Genomic DNA, 19,855 nt, shown 5'->3' on the forward strand with positions numbered 1-19,855 from the left:
GGACTTAGTCGTAGACACGGCTTTGTAGAGATGTATATACACATGATATATCTGAATAACTCTTCTTATTATGATAAATACGTGTATAAGCAAAAAAAAAAAAAAAATTTGTTCTTGAAAAAATGAAAGGTTGCCCTTTGGGCTTAAAAAGTACTTGTAGATAATAATAAAAAACTGGAAAGGAATAAACTGGAAATTAGGAGTGGTCTATATGCCATCGTCTATTGGTAGTATTTCTTCAGGTGCTCGATGTTCCATGGATGATGCAACTTCTGTCCGTCAAGTGTGTCTAGGTGATAGATGCCTTTCCTCTGCCATGAAGCGATTATGTAGGGTCCTTCCCAATTGGGTCCAAGCTTCCCTTGGGATAGATCTCTTGTGGCGCTCGTCACCTTCCTCAAGATGAGGTCTCTAACTTGGAAGTCCCTGTGTCTGACTCTAGAATTGTAGTGCGTGGCCATGAGATCCTGGTATCGTGCTAACCTTTGTTCGGCTGCTGCTCTGACCTCGCCTACTAGGTCTAGCTGTAGGTGCATGGCTTCATCATTATTATTCTCGTCATGATTCTGCACCCTGTAGCTTGTGAGTCCGACTTCAGCAAGGATGACGACCTTGCTCACGTATGCTAGCCTAAATGGTGTCTTTCTTGTAGGTGTCCTAGTTGTCGTCATGTATGCCCAAAGTACACTTGGCAGCTCGTCTAGCCATATACCCTTTGCCCCCTCGAGCCGAGTCTTGATGATTTTGAGTAAGGATCGGTTCGTGACCTCAACTTGTCCGTTGTCCTGAGGGTAAGCGAGTGAGGAGCAGTGATTCTTGATCCTCAACTGTGAGCAAAAATCCCTGAATGGCTCCTTGTTATACTGCTTTCCATTGTCTAAGACCAATACTCTAAGGATCCCGTACTTGTAGATGATGTTTCTCCAGATGAAGTTTCGTATTTTTTTCTCTATGATGGTAGCCAGCACTTTAGCTTCCACCCATTTGGTAAAGTAATCTATACTAACCACTAGGAATTTCAATTGTCTTATTGCCGTTGGGAATGAGCCCATGATATCTAACCCCCCTTGAGCAAAAGGCCACAGAGCTGTCATTAGAGTGAGCTCTTCTATTGGCTTTCTGATGACATTGTCGAACCTCTGACACTTGTCGCAGGCTTTGACGTAGGCTTGGGCATCCCTCTGCATGGTGAGCCAATAGTATCCTACCCAAATCAGCTTGTGCACTAGTGACCGTGACCCCGAATGGTTTCCACATATTCCTTCGTGAACTTCCCTCATGACATAGTCTACTTCCTCAGGGCTCAAGCATCTTAGGTACGGTCAAGAGAAGCCTTTTTTGTACAAGACATCCTTTATTAGGAAGAATCATGCCGCCTAAACCTTCATCTTTCTTGCGGCCTCCTTACCGTAAGGTAGTGTGCCGTCTTTCAAGTATGAAACTATCGGTGTGGTCTAGTTACTATCTGAGCCTATTTCCTGCACATCGATGCCCTCAATCAAAGGCGAAAGTTGAACAAAAGAAAGTACCTTATTGGGGATGAGCATGTGTTTTGCTAATGCAGCCTTGGTAAGACGGTCATCTTGCTCGTTCTCTTCCCTTGGGATTTGAATAAATTTGGCCTGGAGGTCAACCACTTGTCTCCTTACTTGCTCTAGGTATTTCTTCATCCGTTTACTTTTGCATTCGTAGTCACCGTTCGCCTGACTTGTGACCACCTGAGAATCGCAATAAACAACCATACTTGTGGCCTCTGCTGCTTTGGCGAGATCTAGACCTGCCACTAAAGTTTCGTACATTGTTGGTTGTAGGGAAGTCGAGACGAACCATGCACTCGATTTCATCCCCTTCTAGAGAGCGGAGTACTATACCTACTTCACCAGCTTGCCTGTTGGATGATCCGTCCGTGTGGATATTCCATTGAGGATGCTTTTCTGCCCTCCTGGCCTTCCATATTGGTGAGCTCCGTGATGAAGTCAGCAACTACTTGTCCCTTCATTGCAGTGTGCGGGCTGTATTGTATGTCAAATTTGCTTAACTCAGTTGCCCATAGAGTCATTCGTCCGACAGCTTCAAGATTGCTCATTGCTCTCCATAGGGGCTTGTTTGTCAAAATAATTATAGTGTGGGCCTGGAAATATGGTTTGAGTTTGTGAGCTATAGTTACTAAGGTGAAGGCTAGCTTCTCCATCGGGGGGTATTTCTCCTCTGCACCTTAGAATGCTCGGCTAGTGTAGTATATGAGCTTTTACACCCTGTCTTCTTCTTTGACTAAGGCCGCACTGACGGCAATTGGGGAGACTACCAAGTAGAGGAATAGTTCTTCCCCAGGTTTAGAAGGACTTAGCAATGATGGGGAAGAGAGGCACGATTTTAAGTCCTCGAATGCTTGTTGACACTCAGCCTTCCACTCAAAGGACTTCTTCAACGTGTGAAAGAAAGGTAGGCATTTGTCCGTTGCCCTTGACACGAGCCTATTCAGTACTACTACCTTGCTGTTGAGGCTTTGTACTTCTTTTATGTTCCTGGGTGGTTCCATTTCCATTATGGCCCAGATCTTGTCTAGGTTGACCTTAATGCCCCTCTGCGACACCATGAACCCCAGAATTTTCCAGCCACTACCCCAAATGCGCATTTACTTGGATTGAGCTTGATGTTATAAGAGCGGAGGGTATCGAAGGCCTCCTTAAGGTCGTCCTCCCGTCAACTTTTCACTAGTATGTCGTTCACGTAGACTTGGACATTCCTCTCAATCTGATGTGCAAACATCTTGTTCATGAGCCTCTGATACGTTACACCTACATTCTTGAGACTGAACGACATCACTTCATAACAGAAATGGCCTTGTCTGGTAATGAATGAATTTTTCTCTTGATCAGCTTCGTCTAGCTTGATTTGGTTGTAACCAGAAAAAAGAGCCCATGAAGCTCAGCAACTAATGTCTTGCTGTTGAGTCTACTAGGACGTCGACCGACAGGAGTGGGTAGCTATCTTTTGGGCATGCCTTGTTTAGGTCCATGAAGTCTACACACATACTCCACTTTCCATTGGCTTTCTTGACCATCACCACATAGTCGGGATAGTACACATCTCTGATGAACTTTGCATCCTGCAATTTGCGGACTTCTTTTGCAATGGCCCTGTCTCACTCCTGGGCGAACACTCGCTTCTTTTGATAGATGGGGGGAAATAAGGGTGGTACATTCAACCTGTGAACCACAATTGAAAGGTCGATCCCTAGCATGTCTTCATGGCTCTAGGCAGAGACAACTTGGTTCTTTCTGAGGAATGTTGTAATTGCTTGGCGAACAGATGGACTAGTGAGGGTGTTGATCCTAGTTGTCAGCTCGGGTTTGGAGTTGTCAAGAAGTATCTCTTCCAACCCTTCAACGAGCTCTGCAACCGTCCGTTGTTCGTCTATGCTCATAGTCTATAAGTGGTCGTCCATCTCCAACATTGCTATGTAGCACTCGCTTGCTGCCACCTGGTCTTCACATACCTCTCTGATGAACTTTGCATCCTGCAATTTGCGGACTTCTTCTGCAATGGCCTTGTCTCGCTCCTTGGCAAACACTCGCTTCTTCTGAAAGATAGGGGGAAATGAGGGTGATACATTCAACCTGTGAACCACAATTGAAAGGTCGATCTCGGGCATGTCTTCGTGGCTCTAGGCAAAGACATTTTAGTTCTTTTTGAGGAATGTCGCGATTACTTTGCAAACAGGTGGACTGGTGAAGGTGCTAATCTTGGTCGTCGGCTCGGGTTTGGAGTTGTCTAGAAGTATCTCCTCTAACCCTTCAACTGGCTCTGCAACCGTTCGTTGCTCTTCTATGCTTATAGTTTACAAGTGGTCGTCCATCTCCAACATCGCTATGTAGCACTCGCGTGCTGCCACTTGGTCTTCACATACCTCTCTAATGAACTTTGCATCCTGCAATTTGCAGACTTCTTCCGCAATGACCTTGTCTCGCTCCTAGGCAAACACTCGCTTCTTTTGACAGATAGAAGGAAATGAGGGTGATACATTCAACCTGTGAACCACAATTGAAAGGTTGATCTCGGGCATGTCTTCATGGCTCAAGGTAAAGACATTTTGGTTCTTTCTTAGGAATGTCGCGATTGCTTGGCGAACAGGTGGACTGGTGAGGGTGCCGATCCTAGTCATCGACTCGGGTCTGGAGTTGTCGAGAAGTATCTCTTCCAACCCTTCAATGAGCTTTGCAACCATTCGTTGCTCTTCTATGCTCATAGTCTACAAGTGGTCGTCCATCTCCAACATCGCTATGTAGCACTTGCGTGCTGCCACCTGGTCCTACTTTGTACTATATTGGAAATTTGATCATCAGATGATAAGTTGAAGTAACGACCTCCCACAAATTGAGGGTAGGTCGACCCAGTATGGCGTTGTAAGCGAAGGAATAATCTACGACGAGGAAGGTGACATCCTTGTTAATCTGTTGAGGGTAATCACCAATCGTCATGGGAATTGTAATTGCATAAAGGGGGTATACTTTCCTCCAAAACTGACAAGCGATGCATTGGTCGGTACGAGCCGTTTTCTCTCAATTCTCATCTGCTAGAATGTCGGGTAATAAAGAATATCAACAGAGCTCCCATTGTCAACTAGGACTCGGTGAGTGTTGTTAATCTCCTACTAGTGTGCTAACAACAAGTGCATTGTCATGGGGGTGGTGGAGACGTCGGGCATCTTCCTCTAAGAACCCAGCTATAGGGTTGTCGACCCATGCCATCTTTGGAGCGAAACCCATCAGCTGGACGTTCTGAACCATCCTAAGGTAAGTTTTGCAGGCTTTCCTAGATGAGCCAAATGTTGTGGTGCCCCCTACAATCATCTTTATGTCCCTTAAAGGGGGTTTAGGGCGCTCGCCTTCCTTTTGACCAGCCTGTTCCTACAGTGGGTCCATCCTATCTTTGCTGACAAACTATCGTAGTTTTCCCTGTCTGACGAGGGTCTCGATCTGTTGCTTCAAGTCATAGCATTCAGATGTGTCATGACCATGATCACGATGGAAGCGGCAATACTTGCCTTTGGACCTCTTACTCAGATCCCCCTTTAACTTGCCCGGCCATGTAAGGTTGTATCATCCTTGATCTGCATCTGGACTTGATTGATTGGGGCAGTCAGCAAGGTGAAATTTGAAACCTTCCAACGGGTGGTTTGGAGCGCCCATGCTCCCATTAGTCTCCTGTTCTAGAGGTCTTCCGTTCTCTCTCTTGCCATGCGTCTTCCTGTTTGTCCCTCTTCTTAGGCTTTTCCTCTTGAGCCAGTAGCACATCTTTCGCGTTCATGTACTTGGTGGCCCGGTAAAGCATGTTTGACATGGTCTTCAGGCCGTTTTTGTATAAGGAGAACAAAAACTTCCCCTTCTGCAAGCCATTGGTAAACGCAGCAATCAGTATCTTGTCATCCACTTCATCTATTGAAAGGGCTTCTTTGTTGAACTGTGTTATGTATGATCTTAGTGTCTCATCCTCACGATGCTTGATGCTCATCAAGCATGCAGTAGAGCTTTTGTACTTGTGCCCCCCGATGAAGTGCGAAGCGAACTGTGCGCTTAATTCCTTGAAGGTGTTGATGGAGTTGGGGGTCAATCTGCTACACCATACCCTTGTAGGTCCTTACAGTGTAGTTGGGAGTGCTCGGCATATGATCTCGTCTGGGTCCCTTTGCAAGTGCATAAGGGTCTTGAATGATTCCAAGTGATCCAAGGGATCCTTAGACTCGTTGTAGGGTTCTATCTATGACATTTGGAACTTTGCAGGGAGGGGGAAGGAAGTGACGGGTGATGTGAAAGGTGAATCCATCCTGTGGACCAATTCATCGAGGTCATTTGACACCCATCCCTTAAGGGAGTTCATCATGAAGTCCATCCTCTCCTTCATCATCTGCATCTCTGCGACCATGTGTGGTGGTGCAGTATTCGTGATAAATGGTATGCTCAAAGCGTTGCTGCCTTCTGGTCCCTCTCTATTCTGCCTACTGTCACCCTTTTGTTCTTTTTCCTGGGTTCAAGGCTTAGCGTCCCTTTGGCGTAACTGTTCTTCTAAATTGTGGTTCTACTTAGTAAGGCGTTCCACAGCCGTGGCCAAAGTCTGCACCTGTCTCTTGAAGGCAACGCTGCGTGGTTCATTATCTTAGTTGTTGGTTGTTGCCATCGAGTGTGTAAGTACCATACAACTCTTTGTCTAGGAAGTGACAATACGGCTATCGTGTCGTTTCCACAAACGACGCCAACTGATGATGAAGAAAATCATCAGTAAGCTGAATAGTCCTTACGTGCCTTTCGTAACCTGTGTAACGCAAATAAAAAGAAAGCCTTGCAGAGAGTACCAGTGTGGTACCGGCTAAAGACCTTCTGAAGGTTAAGTTAGAAAAGGGAATTTTCTCTCACTCTATAGTGCCATCCCTAGGGTATTATTATGCGTGCCTTGATTTGTGAGGGCTTTGGGGTTTTTATAGTAGTGTAGAGCTGACCTCAGTTTCTTAATGGAGAAGGTATTTCCTTATAGATAAGATCTTTTCCAACGTCCATATATTGTGGGATTCTTTCCTTGTAGGGATCCCTCTGATTACGGTTGAACGTAGAATGCAAGGCATTCCTATATTAGGTTCCTTGGAGACTACTCAGGTCACGTGGATGCCACGTGGCTTTATCACCTGTCTCAGTCGGGTCCGTCCACCTTAAAGAGTCCATCCACTTTAAAAGGGTCTGTTCGTCTCTCTGCCTTCTGTTCAAGATGAGACTCCGTCTACCAAGTCTTTGACTATTAAGCTATCCAGACCGTCTCTCTTGGTGTCACCATTGCTTTATTATTAACTTAACAAATTGGATCCGTCTGCTATGGGATTTATCCCTCTCAATGCCTGTTTTATTTCTGCATAGCCAAATAGCCCATTAGGACCTAAAGTCACAGAGAAATCCCTCAACTCTTGTTGCTTAAACTGATCATGAAGAAGCCATATAGATGTCCATCCTCTTGACCAGACTTTGGAACTAAATCTTCTATTCTGAGTCACAGTTCAGATTCAAACCAAGTGGCCCTGTAGTAAATTATGGAAATAGAAAAGATGGTACTGAGTGCAAAATATGGCACTGAATCTCCTCAGCTTCTTCAGATTAAGGACATTGAGTTAGTGCAACACATTATGTTGATTTCAGCCAACTCTGTTCTTAAAGGAACCACATTATTATGAAGTGTCCATATGAATACAACAATTTATAAGTTTTAGCTTTCATAGATTCCTCCAAATCTTTTCATTCAAAACATGTCTCTCATTACCCTCATCTTAATGCCAATCAAGATTTGATAGTCAAAATAATCTGAACTTGAGTAGGACCACAATAATTTAACAAAGAGAAAAAAATTCCTTCTAGAATCAAAACCCAAAAAGAAATACATATAAAATAGTCTAATAAATCGTCACATAATGGATTTGAGGAAATTGCCTTAAACTGATTTGGAGGTAAACTAGTGTCAATTTAGTTCTAATGTTTTAAATGTATTAGTTTAGTCTCTAACCTTTTGGTGTTGAATCAAAATAGTCCTCACTAAACTTTTTTATTTTTTTTTCAAAAGTCAAGTGTCTTCTTCGTCTCAAACAAGTGAATACAAATCTATATCTATATATATATATATATATATATATATATATATATATATATATATATATATATATCTAAAAGTTGAAACGTAGCATTTATTGTTGCTATACTCCAGTTAAGCCACATCAGTGTCACAACATCATTTATTTTCTTTTATTAATTTTTAATTTTTTTTATTTACCAATTGAAATTTATTGAGCGTCTCTTTAAATGTAGGTGTTACTCTATTTCCAAGTTTACTATGTGTCTCTCCATTAGCCCAGACTTTCTAGATGCTGTTTTTATATGGAATTCTGATAGTCACTAGTAGATTGCAACCTCCTCACCTTTTTTTTTTTCTTTATTAATTTTCAATTGTTTTCCATTATTATATGGAATTCTGATGGTCATTGGTAGATTGCAACCTCCTCAACTCCTCACCTCTCTTTTTTTTCTTTATAAATTTTCAATTGTTTTCTCTCCACAAATTAATTGATATGGCCTACAATGGGATAGTTTCTAGAGTGTTTTTCCCGTTCTTTTGGTCATGACTCAAGTCCATTGCCAAAACCTAATCAAATGAGTCCAAGAGAAGAGAGTGACTCTAGAGCTTGTGAACGAAACTGAAGCACATGAGAGACGAACATTAGTAGCTCATGTCCAAAGGGTATGAACTCAAACTGAGTTTTGTTATTTTTACTATTCTTATTTTTATTTGTTTATTTCCATCTTATAATGTAATTCAATTTTGGGATTTTATGATGAATGAGTTTGAGTTTTCATGGTCTCAAAAATATTCAAAAATATTTTTAGATTTTTCAAAATTGATTTCAGTTGGGCATTTGATCTTGTTTGTTATAAATAGCTTTGTAGTTGCCTTTCTCGAGACTGCAGGAATGTTACTCTCAATATGTTTGCTATTATGTTTTTCTAATTGATAATTAACTTCATTGTGATGTTTTCGTTTTGTTTTTTGTTTTTCTCTAAGAATTGAGTTAGAGAAACAAGTAAAAAAAAAGTATCAATGATTTAAGGATCTCAACTTTGATTCAAATGAACTTTGCTGTGTCTGTGGTAAATAAATGACTATCTACTACCTCCACCAATTTGCGAAATGGATTTTGTTTTGGGCAAGATTTGCAAAATGGGTACATGGACTAGAAATGGGTTTCAATTTTGGGGTTCTCTTGCTGTATATTTTTTTTGTAGGTGTAGTGATTTTGGTGTTTGAACCTAGGTCCTATTTTGTTATGGGTATTGTGCTTAGAAATATTAATAGTGCAATTTTCCTGTTTAGAATAATTTAGTTGGTCGATTGGTATTGTGGTTTCTGTCAAGGACTCATAGAGATTTTCAAATGATTCAATTTGTGCACATATAGTGCTTGTACTTAGAAATTTACTTGCTAACGAGTTGAAGGATGCTTTTAGAGATAAAATAATGAGTGTTGGTGATCTCATTCTACATATGTCTTAATTGTTAAGTTTATATGTATCTTTCTAAAACTCCTCAAGTAACTACATATTCGGGGTTTGGGAAGAAAATTGGGAGAAAGAAAAATGAAATTCTATTTTATTAAAGAAAATGTAAGAAAATAGAAAGGAAAAAATTGGTACATAAAAAAATATTTTTAAAAGCTGATGTGGCATTTTTTGCCATCTAAGCGTTGATAGGGCATAGTAGCTAATACAATCTGATAATTTCTCATACCCATTTAAATTTCATGACCTAGAATGCTAATAGCCATCTTCTCCAAAGCAAAAACAATTGGGCTAAGTTCAACAAGTTTGCCACCAACTTTGACCACAATGTCATGGCAATACAAGTGACTCACTTAGTTATAATTTGTATACTCACTATTTTGATTTTCTATGGAAATTCAGAACATTGATGAAATGAATGTAGTGACAAGTGGGTGATTTGTATATGGACACATTGATGAATGTGTAGTGGACATGGGTGGAATTAATGGCACATTACTGTTTGACAATTTGGTCTTTGATGGAAATTGATATGAGTGAGAGTCTATTAAATTTGATCATTTTTTTGAAGTAAGGTTTGTTTAAAACATATTTTTATTTTTTACCTTATTGTAAATAAGTTTTTGTAAATAATGATTCTAACCTATTAAACCTTACTTTATTTTTGTTTTTGTTTTTTTTTTTTTTTTTTTTATCCTTTTCTATTGGCTTCTAACTAGACATCACTTTTAGGAGTTAAGGATGCATGTAGCTGGTACAAAGGGTGCGCCTAAAAATTCAAAAGAATTAAAATATGATACAATCTTATCACATGAAGAAAAGGCGGAAATCTAACATTGTATTGGCATGCCTCCATTATTATTGGGTTATAAATATCGAATCTAAAAAAAAAAAAATGATAAATTTGTAGAAATAGAGATTTGGGAAAAAAAAAAACTTTTAAAAATAGTTCAATTTTTTAGGAGAACAAATTATCTTCAATAAATTTTAGAGAGAATAGATTATGGATTATATCATAATAACAATAATTATATATTCCCACGCAACACGTGGGTCTGCGACTAGTATAATTAAATTTCAAAGAGTGTAAAATTTTATAGAAACTATTTGAAATGCTCTTTAGATTTCATATATAATTAACTTCAAACAAGTGAATGCAAGCATGCAACATTTTGCATTCACCTGTTTGAATTAAATTGGGTAATCTAAAGTATAGTATTTACATAATTATACTTAAGTTTTGCCTCTTATTTTATAATTAGTTACTAACTCTTGCAATATACAAAATAATAATAATAATAATAATAATAATAATAATAATAATAATATATGATTTTTTTCCTATTCTATTTTTGTCTAAATATAAATTTTAATAATTATATTTATTAATTAGTCGCTAACCCGTGCGATACACGAAAAAACTATTAAATATAATAATAATAATAATATGATTTTGTCCCTATTCTATTTTTTTCTAAATATATATAAACTTCAATAATTATATTTATTAACTAGTCGCTAACTCGTGTGATACACAAGAAAGCTATTAAATATAAGTTTTAAAATATTTTTGCTAATTTTTTTTTTTTTGCCATTGACAATTTTTTTTTTTTTATAATTGTGGTAGTTTGAAAAATTATTTCAAATATTCATTTCATTATAGTTAGCTAAGATATTTTAGCTAAGATATTTTTCATAAATGCATGAAATGCTTATAAATAGGAGATGACATGCATTAATGATGTAGTATACGTAGTAATTATGCAAGATACCTTTCAATATGAATATTTAAAAAAATTAACAATTGTGATCAATTGAAACACAATATATAGCTAAGGAAGTTTCAGTCACCACAACTGAATCTGATGAGAATTGTATCGAATTATCACTCACTCAAACTCGTCATTTGTACTCACCTACTATAATTATTCTCCAAATTTGACATAGAAAAAAAGGCAATATCCAAAGCCTATAACTAATGTCATGGCTTCTCCATACGCAAGTCTAGTATAATTGAGACAGTTTTTTCAAGACTCACCAATTGAAAAACTTACAAACTCTTTTCAAGAACATGCATTAAATATGCAACAATTAGAGAGTTTCCTAAACCATGAAACACTCGCACCTATTGTGTTTTAAATAAAGCTCTTGTAATTCTTTTTTTTTTTTTTTTTTTGAGAATAAGCTCTTGTAATTCTAAAAGCAAAGCCAAAAAACAAAAATGTAATTAAAAACCTCCAACTTAGATATTCATTTTCCTTCAATTTCTAACTAATGTTATTCCTAAAATGGCTCTAGCTATGTGAATGAAGATCATAATAATTTTATAATTGTGAGCATGACACAAATTATGAACATTCAAAGAAAAAAAATCAATAATTCTACAAATTCCATCAGTAAAATTCTACCAAACACAATACAAAAAATTCTACCAGTATTAATACAAATCAAACTTATATTCACATAGTCCATAGATTAAAGGCTATCTAGCAAATATAAAACAAAAGAATCCATCTTAGTAAATCATATCATAAATTCTATGGTTAATCTTACATGTCGTAATTTTCTTTGACAGCTTAAACTGGAGTATATGTATGTATAGGGCATAGATACTACCTAGTTCTGATTTAGTTCCAGAGGAAAAGAAGCAGATTGGAAAATAAAATTCAGTCCTAGCCCCTTTTCAATTTGGCTTAGACATTTTCTTAAACACTTTAAAGGTGATCCAAGGATAAGCTAAAATCTAAACCATACCAACTATATCACAAGATCAAAGTGAATCCCCTACAGAGAAGAATATTATGCCTCTAGCAAAATCAATTTTCATCAAACAGCTATTCCTATACAAAATTTCTGCCAAATACTCCTTGCCCGCCCAATTACTTAAATCTTCCCTTACCTGTGACCACTAAAAACCTTTGCCCCTTTTACAAAACCTTTCACAGGTCTTTTCTTTTAATATGAGCTAAAAATAAGAATAATAGTGCAATTGTAACTGATGTAATATATATAAAACAAAAAAGTTCAATGTAACAACAGTGCTTAGCAGAAGCAACGGCTTAAGGAAAACGGTAGAAAATGGTTTATTGATAATAAAATGTCTTACAAAGTATTTCCCACGTCTTTTCTGATTCAATACAGTAGGCATATGTTGCCACACCTCTCATCTGTTTTGCTAAAAGTTCTCATGAATGTGTTCAAAGCAAACTGGTTTTCTCTTTTCTACACGTTTTTCATAGATGTAGTCAGATTTTCAAAATTTGTGCGTACCAGCAAGAAGGACTCTGCAACATTAACGGTTGCTCTGATTAGAAGAATCTTAGGCAAGCAAGGAGACTAATCCGGTGAAAGAGAATCTTTAGTTTTGGATGGCTATGTGTCTGGTATGTTTTTAGTTTATGCATTCATATATATATAATTTCGTAGATGGGTTTGGGTTCTCAAAACTTTGCATGTGTTTAGTTAAACATTAAATATTTAAAATGAGGTGTAAAATTGTGAGAGCAATAAATCGTATGTGACAAGCTCTAAAGAAGTCAATAAAAATCAAAAGTTTCAGTTTTATAGTATAATATATATATATATATATATATATATATATATATATATATATATTATTAATAGATATCATATTGTGTTTATCTATAAAGCTATATTTATACAATTTAAAGAAAATAAAATAGGAGAAGATTCTAATATAATGTTTAAATATAGAATAAAATTTAAAATTAATTAAAAGAGATAAATTAGAATAATTATGTGCAAAATTTTGGAGTTTCAAAAGCTTATATATAAGTTCAACGAAAACCGCATTGTCAGGGCTGTGTTTCCATAATTCCATTTCGACATAGTACAAATATAATTTTTTCCATTGCTAAGATATTCAGTTGGCCATGTCAGGTTATGCTATGGCTCAGAGGAGAATATGGGGATGCGGAGTTGAGGTCACCCGAAGGAAAATTTGCTGGGAAGGTGATCAGCGAAAGAACAGAGGCAATGGAGATGTGCAAAAAGGAAGCAGCAGAAGCAACCAAATTACTTAATGATCCAGGAGCAGCAGAGGAAATGAAGGCTCTGCATGATCTACTAACTTTGGATCGATTATTAAAATATGAAAATGTGTTGCTTCAAATGGAAGTAGCACAAGGAATTAGAAGACAAATTACGCCACAAATAAGGGGAACGGGTGTTTTAACCTGGAAGCATATATTATCTTCTTTCAGTAAGATGAGCATTAGGAATTGAAGGAAGTTCTAATGACAGAAGATGTACAGGAAGAAAGTATCGATGAAGAGAACTCATCGGAGGATAAGCTGGGTGGCCTAGATAATTCCTTGTTTTTGGACAAAGCATTTACAGATTTAAAGCAAAAGCTTGGGTCCGGGCCTAAGCAATTAATGGACTTATGGAACAGAGAGGAGCAGGTTGTTAATGTGAGGGATTACTTAGTGCCTCAGAGCTTGGCCCCCATCCTAGAAAGCTTTTTAGAGAAATATGGGGATGTGGGTGCTGAGACCAATTTATCTTCTAGGGTAAAGATGTATCTAATTGTCATATTATGTGGGACTATAGATTGCGTGTGCTGCACCAGAATTTTTGATATCACAGAAGATAAACTATTGAATTGGAGGCAGTACTTGGGAGCCCTGGAATATGCTGGGTTCAAAATTCAGTTTGTTCATTGTTAACGTGTATTAGGGTATGTGGGCTTTAGGCCCACTTTGTTTACTTGTATAACACACTTATTTGTACTGCACACTCTGTCTTTTGTATAAAGGCACTCATGTATATTCTATTACTAAAGAAATATAATACAATCATTTTGTATTTCTTACATGGTATCAGAGTCATTGCTCTAAAATTTTCTTTGTAGTCTTGTCTCTCTTTGGTGTTCCTTGCTTTTGTCGTCGCAGCCGCCACTGCAGCCATTTGCCGTTGAATCTCTGACGTCTCTTAGTCATCGTCTCTAGTTCTGGACCTGCAATTGCTGCCATCACTCACCACAAAGACCATTGCCTTCCCATTACTGCCGTGCATCTTTCTCCGATTACATTTTTGCAAGTACCACTGTGATTGTCTTGCCCCTATCTACTCATCCATGGAACTCTTATAGCCATTGGAGATTGCACGTGTTGCCACACGCCGGTCAAAGTTTCGACCAAATCCTTCCACTCTCTTCACGCGCCACCAATGTTGTTCTGATCTTGTCGCCGCCACCACCAACAGAATCTTCTTTTCCTGATCTACATCATCGAAAAAGAATCAGCCTCATTGGACATCTCACGCGCCTCCACGCGTGGCCTAAAGTTTCTATTCGTTTACGTCACTTGCCGTTGGGTTTGCTACTGAGGTTATTGGCCACGTCAGCCCTAGCTAACTCACCTGCTGACGTCACCTACCATGTCATCCGCCGATTGCTGGCGTCATCTTCAGTTGACTTGGAGCGTGGTTGACCGTTGACTTTTGGCTGCGTTGACCATTGACTTTTCTGTAGAGTTGATTGTTGACTTTTTGCAGTCTAGGTGCTCTATGCCAAGTTTTTCACGTAGATTTCATTTTTGCAGTCTATTTTTGCATATTTTGCTTTTAAATGAAGAATAAGGACAGGTCTTCTTCTTGTTGCAATAATTGTCACTGACAATCCAGCAAACGTTTTTGCAATTTTTACAAACTTCTTGGCCACAATATTGAGACTTGCTATCATCGCAACAAATCATTTGTTTCCATTTCTGTTGCTACTATTTCTAATACTGAGAGTGTCCAACCAATGGCTCTCGTCTCTACTAAGTCAACATCTTCTGATCCACTATCACCATTTCCACAGTTGACCTTCAAAACATCATCACTAATGTCATTCGTATGGTTGGTAATGCATCTTATTCCTCTTCTCTCTCAATTTTATCTAGTATGTCTCCTTCCTCTTGGCTTATGGATTATGCTTGTTGCAATCGCATGACACCTCACTCGTCCTTATTTTTTGAACTTAAACTTGCACCACACCCTCTTAATATTCGCATAGCAAATGGTTCCACAATGTCTGGTCATAATATAGGTTTCATTTCGACCTCCAACCTCTCGGATCCTGGGGTCTTTAATGTTCTTGACCTTTCTTACAATTTATTTTCTGTGAGACAATTAGCGGAGTTGGGTTATCGCATTATCTTTGATTATTTTGGGTGTATTGTGCATGATTCGAGGGTAGGACAGGAGCTTAGGACTAGTCCCAGAGTTAGGTGTATGTTTCCCGTGGACAACCTTCGTCTTCCACTTGTTGTTCTTGTTTCTGTTGCTGTAGCTGCTGCAGTTTCTTCTATTCCTTCCCTTGCACTTTGGCATGCTTGACTTGGTCACACATCTTCCTCTCGGGTATAACAATTGGCTTCTAGAGGTTTGTTAGGTTCAGTGTCTACAGAAAATTTTGATTGTGTTCCATGTCAGTTAAGAAAACAACCAGCTTTGCCTTTCAATATTAGTGAATCAATATCCACTAATATCTTTGACCTTATTCATTATGATGTTTGGGGGCCTTCCTTTGTCTCTAGTATTGGTGGATCTCGATATTTTGTTGTCTTTGTTGATGATTACTCTCGCTATAGCTGGATTTTTCATATGAAATATCGTTCTGAATTATTGCAAGTATATTCTAATTTTGCAAAAATGGTTGAAACTCAGTTTTCCAAATGCATCAAAAATTTTTGATTTGATAATGCTCTTAATAACACTCAATATGCTTTCCAAACTATTTTGCATTCCTATGGCACTATTCATCAACTAACTTGTCCAAGTACCTCTCAGCAGAATGGTAGAGCCGAACGAAAACTTCATCATATTCTAGACATTGTTCGTGCTCTCCTTCTCTCTGCCAAAGTTCCTGCTCCTTTTTGGGGCGAAGCTGCACTTCATGCTGTTCATTTTATTAATTGCATTCCTAGTCCTATTGTCCAAAATCAAACTCCATATGAGCGCCTTTTTAGGTCACCTCCAGATTATCATCACATTCGCTCCTTCGGTTCTGCCTGTTTCGTTCTTCTTCAGCCACATGAGCATAACAAACTAGAGCCTCAGTCAAGGCTTTGTTGTTTTCTTGGCTATGGCGAAACTTAAAAGGGTATTAGTGTTATGATCCTGTCTCTCATCATCTTCGTATCTCCCGCAATATTGTCTTTTAGGAACATCGATCCTTTGTCGAGGTTATCTCAATTCCGTGCCTCCCTATCTTCCTCCTCTGTATTAGATCTTTTTCCAAATGAAGCACATATTCCTTATGTAGTTGCTCATGATCCTCCTGTAATTGCTCCTGATTCTCCTATAGACTTCTCTGTCCAACCATCAAATATCTTTGATTCCTTTCCTAGTTCACCCTTTAATGAATAGGTGGAAGATAAACAAGTTGAAGACGAGCTACCTAACCCTGAGCATGGGTCCCCTACTCCTGCTCCGCCTGAAGATCTTGCACAAGACATTCCACCTCGTCACTCAACTCGGGTAAGATCCATTCCTGCACATTCACTTGACTATCATTGTTCTACTGCCCTTTCTACACTGCATGAGCTTTACACCTATCATGAGGCTTCCACTAACCCTTTATGGAAGATTGCAATGAAAGAAGAACTTAATGCATTATCTAGAAACTATACTTGGGATTTGGTGACTCTCCCCACTTGAAAAATCTGTGGTTGGTTGTAAGTGGATCTACAAGATTAAGACTCGCTCTGATGGGTCTATTGAGCGCTACAAAGCTCATCTTGTTGCAAAAGGTTTTACACAGGAGTATGGGATTAATTATGAAAAGACATTTGCTTCGGTTGTTCGTGTCTCATTTATTCGTGCCCTCTTAGCTGTTACTACTGCTAGTATATGGGACCTTTTTCAAATGGATGTAAAAAATGCATCCCTTAATGGAGATTTAAGTGAAGAAGTTTATATGCAACCTCCGCCTAGTCTCTCTGTTGAATCAATAAGGTTTGTCATCTTTGACGTGCACTTTATGGCTTTAAACAAGCTCCACGAGCTTGGTTTGCCAAATTCAGTTCTACCATCTCTCGTTTGGGTTACATGGCCTATTACAATAGTTTAGCTTAAGTAAAACTCTATTAGATATATGTGCCTCTGATTTTTTTGCAACTCCACAATTTTACACATCAGCATTATTTAAAATTTTATTTAAATAACAAAAATAATCCAAATTTGACACACCGGCATTATTTAAAGTTTTATTTAAATAACAAAAATAATCCATACTAAAATGGTGAAACCCCCGACTCTATTTTATAACCCTAAACTCAAAACCCTGAAGGGAGCCATTCTCTTTGCTCTGAAGATTGACATCAATGTGACTAAGGTTGAAGGAGATTCTGCATGTTATCGATTTCCTTAACTCTAAAGGTTGCTGCCTTGCGGGTTGTGTTCTGTGATTAAAGACTCTTAGGTAGAAGTAAATAAAAGATATTAATTTTATCTCTTTTTCCAATGTTAGACGCAATGGTATTAATCCTGAGGACGTATCTCTTTTTGTAATCTGTGACAAAGTTTTGATTCAATAATATCACGGTCTTGATTCTCAAAATTAATAAATAAAAACTCAAAACCCTGAATACCGACACCTATAAATCTTTGGTTTTCAATGCGTGATTTTCTCTACTCCAGTCTCTATCTCAATGACCAAGAAACCCCGACTGGCTGTAGCTTCCACTGTTGCCAACCTTTGCTATCCAATGTAATGATTTTGGTAGTGTTCTTCGAGGTAAGATTTCTTCTTCTCTTTTTTTTTTTTTTTGTGGGCTCATCATTATGAAGGACACCGTGCTAACACGCTCTAGAACAAGAGACACCCACCTTTTGCAAAAACCCAATTTCTCCATAATCTTCCCTAAATAGCTCCATTTCACCGTCATACGCCTTATTCATATCTAACTTCATAGCCATAAAACCCATTTTTTTGGATTTTTGGTTTTTCATATGGTGCAAGGTCTCAAAAGCAACCAAAATATTGTCAGAGATTGCTTTACTAGACTAAAAAGCACTTTGAGATTCTGAAATAATGCTAGGTAAGATATTCTTAAGCCTATTTGCTAAAACTTTAGAAATAAGCTTATACAGAATATTACAAAGTGCAATTGGGTGATATTTAGAAACTCTTACCGGGCTTTTAACCTTTGGGATGAGAGTGATAAAAGTTCGATTAATTGAAGGTGGAATTGAACCTGTGTTGAGGCATGTAAGAACTGCTTCAGCCACTTCATCACCAATAACCGGCCAAAATTGTTGGAAAAACAATGGAGGCATCCCATCAGGTCCTAGAGATTTCAGGGGTTCCATCTGATTTAATGCAATATCAACCTCGGCTCTCCCAAAAGGAGCAACAAGCTCATGGTTCATCCCCTCCGTTGCCACCCGTGGAGTAGCTTCTAAAGCTTCCTCAATCCAATTTGGTGAGGATGAAGCGAATAAATTTTGGTAAAAATCCACCAAAATATTTGCATGCCATCCTCCTCCACTCAGCTCTCACCCAAATGGTTCTCCAATTCCTCAATTCTATTTCGGCGATACCTGTAAGTAGCCCTACTATGGAAATATTGGGTATTTTTATCTCCTTCATGCAACCACAATGCTCTAGATTTTTGTTTCCACATTTTCTCTTCTTTTGATAATAAATCATTTATCTCTTTTTTCAACCTTGTCACCCGGTTTATAGACCTCCCTCTTATCGCCTCATCTTCTGCCTTTCTCAACAACTCTTTTTTTTTTTTTTTTTTTCCTTCAATACTCTAGTAATATTCCCAAATGCAACCCGGCTCCACCACTTGAGTTGTGCTTGACAATGGCTTATCTTCCCTTCCACCCTAGTCATAGCTTGACCGGGTGCATTGAAAAGCCAAGCCCTTTCTACCGTATCTCTACAACCCTCTTCCTCCAACCACATATGCTCAAAACGCCACGGCTTTTGTCAATGTTTAGGGATACCATTAAGGCATATAAGAATAGGTTTATGATAGGATGAACCACACTCCAAGTGAATTAACTTAGTTGTAGGAAATTTATCTAGCCATTCCATTGTAGCAACCGCTCTATCCAGCCTCTCCCAAATTGTAAAACCATCCGGATGTCCATTACACCATGTAAATTTTCCTCCCATATAGCCAAGGTCCCGAAAACCACATTCATCCAAACATCTCTAAAATCTTTCATTTGTTTAGCTGGTCTTTGCCTCCCTCCAAGCTTCTCATGACTCCATGTAATCTCATTAAAATCACCTACACAAAGCCATGGGATTGAATTTCTGCCCCTTAGTTTCCTTAGACAAGCCCACGATAAATGGTGATTACTAGTCTCCAATTCTCCATAGAACCTCGTGAATCTCCACTCATCCTCCATACCCTTATTCAAAACACCATCAATGTGATTTGGGGAGAAGGTGTCTAAAGAAAAATCCACTTCCTTTCTCCAAAACATTTCTATCCCCCCTCCTCTCGTATCTCTCCACATTTCAACCATACCACCAAAATTCAGTCTGACCCGAATATCTTCTAGCCTAGGCTTATCTAGCCATGTTTCAGCTAAGAACACAACTAAGGGATCTTGTGCCTGGATAATATCCCCAAGCTCCTGTTCTGTCAATTGGTACCCAAGCCCTCAGCAGTTCCAACATAAGAGATTCATTGCGCTTGGCGGGGCTAGCAAGTAGCCTCCACCATTGAATTTTTTTTTTTTTTACTGTCATGATTAACCAATCTCCTCTTGTTTGGTAATTCACAATCATCAATCTCCATG

At 38.4% G+C, this 19,855-nt stretch overlaps 1 protein-coding gene across 1 annotated transcript; it reads right to left on the bottom strand.

The window, feature by feature from the left end:
- Window positions 1-221: 221 nt before the first annotated feature.
- On the bottom strand, window positions 222-671 carry LOC142620413 (uncharacterized). The gene has a single exon (XM_075793782.1). The coding sequence runs from the start codon at window positions 669-671 to the stop codon at window positions 222-224; it is 450 nt and encodes a 149-aa protein (XP_075649897.1).
- Between the last annotated feature and the right edge of the window lie 19,184 nt (window positions 672-19,855).

Source organism: Castanea sativa, chromosome 12 (genome assembly GCF_040712315.1).
Source record: "Castanea sativa cultivar Marrone di Chiusa Pesio chromosome 12, ASM4071231v1".
Classification (NCBI taxonomy): Eukaryota; Viridiplantae; Streptophyta; class Magnoliopsida; order Fagales; family Fagaceae; genus Castanea; species Castanea sativa.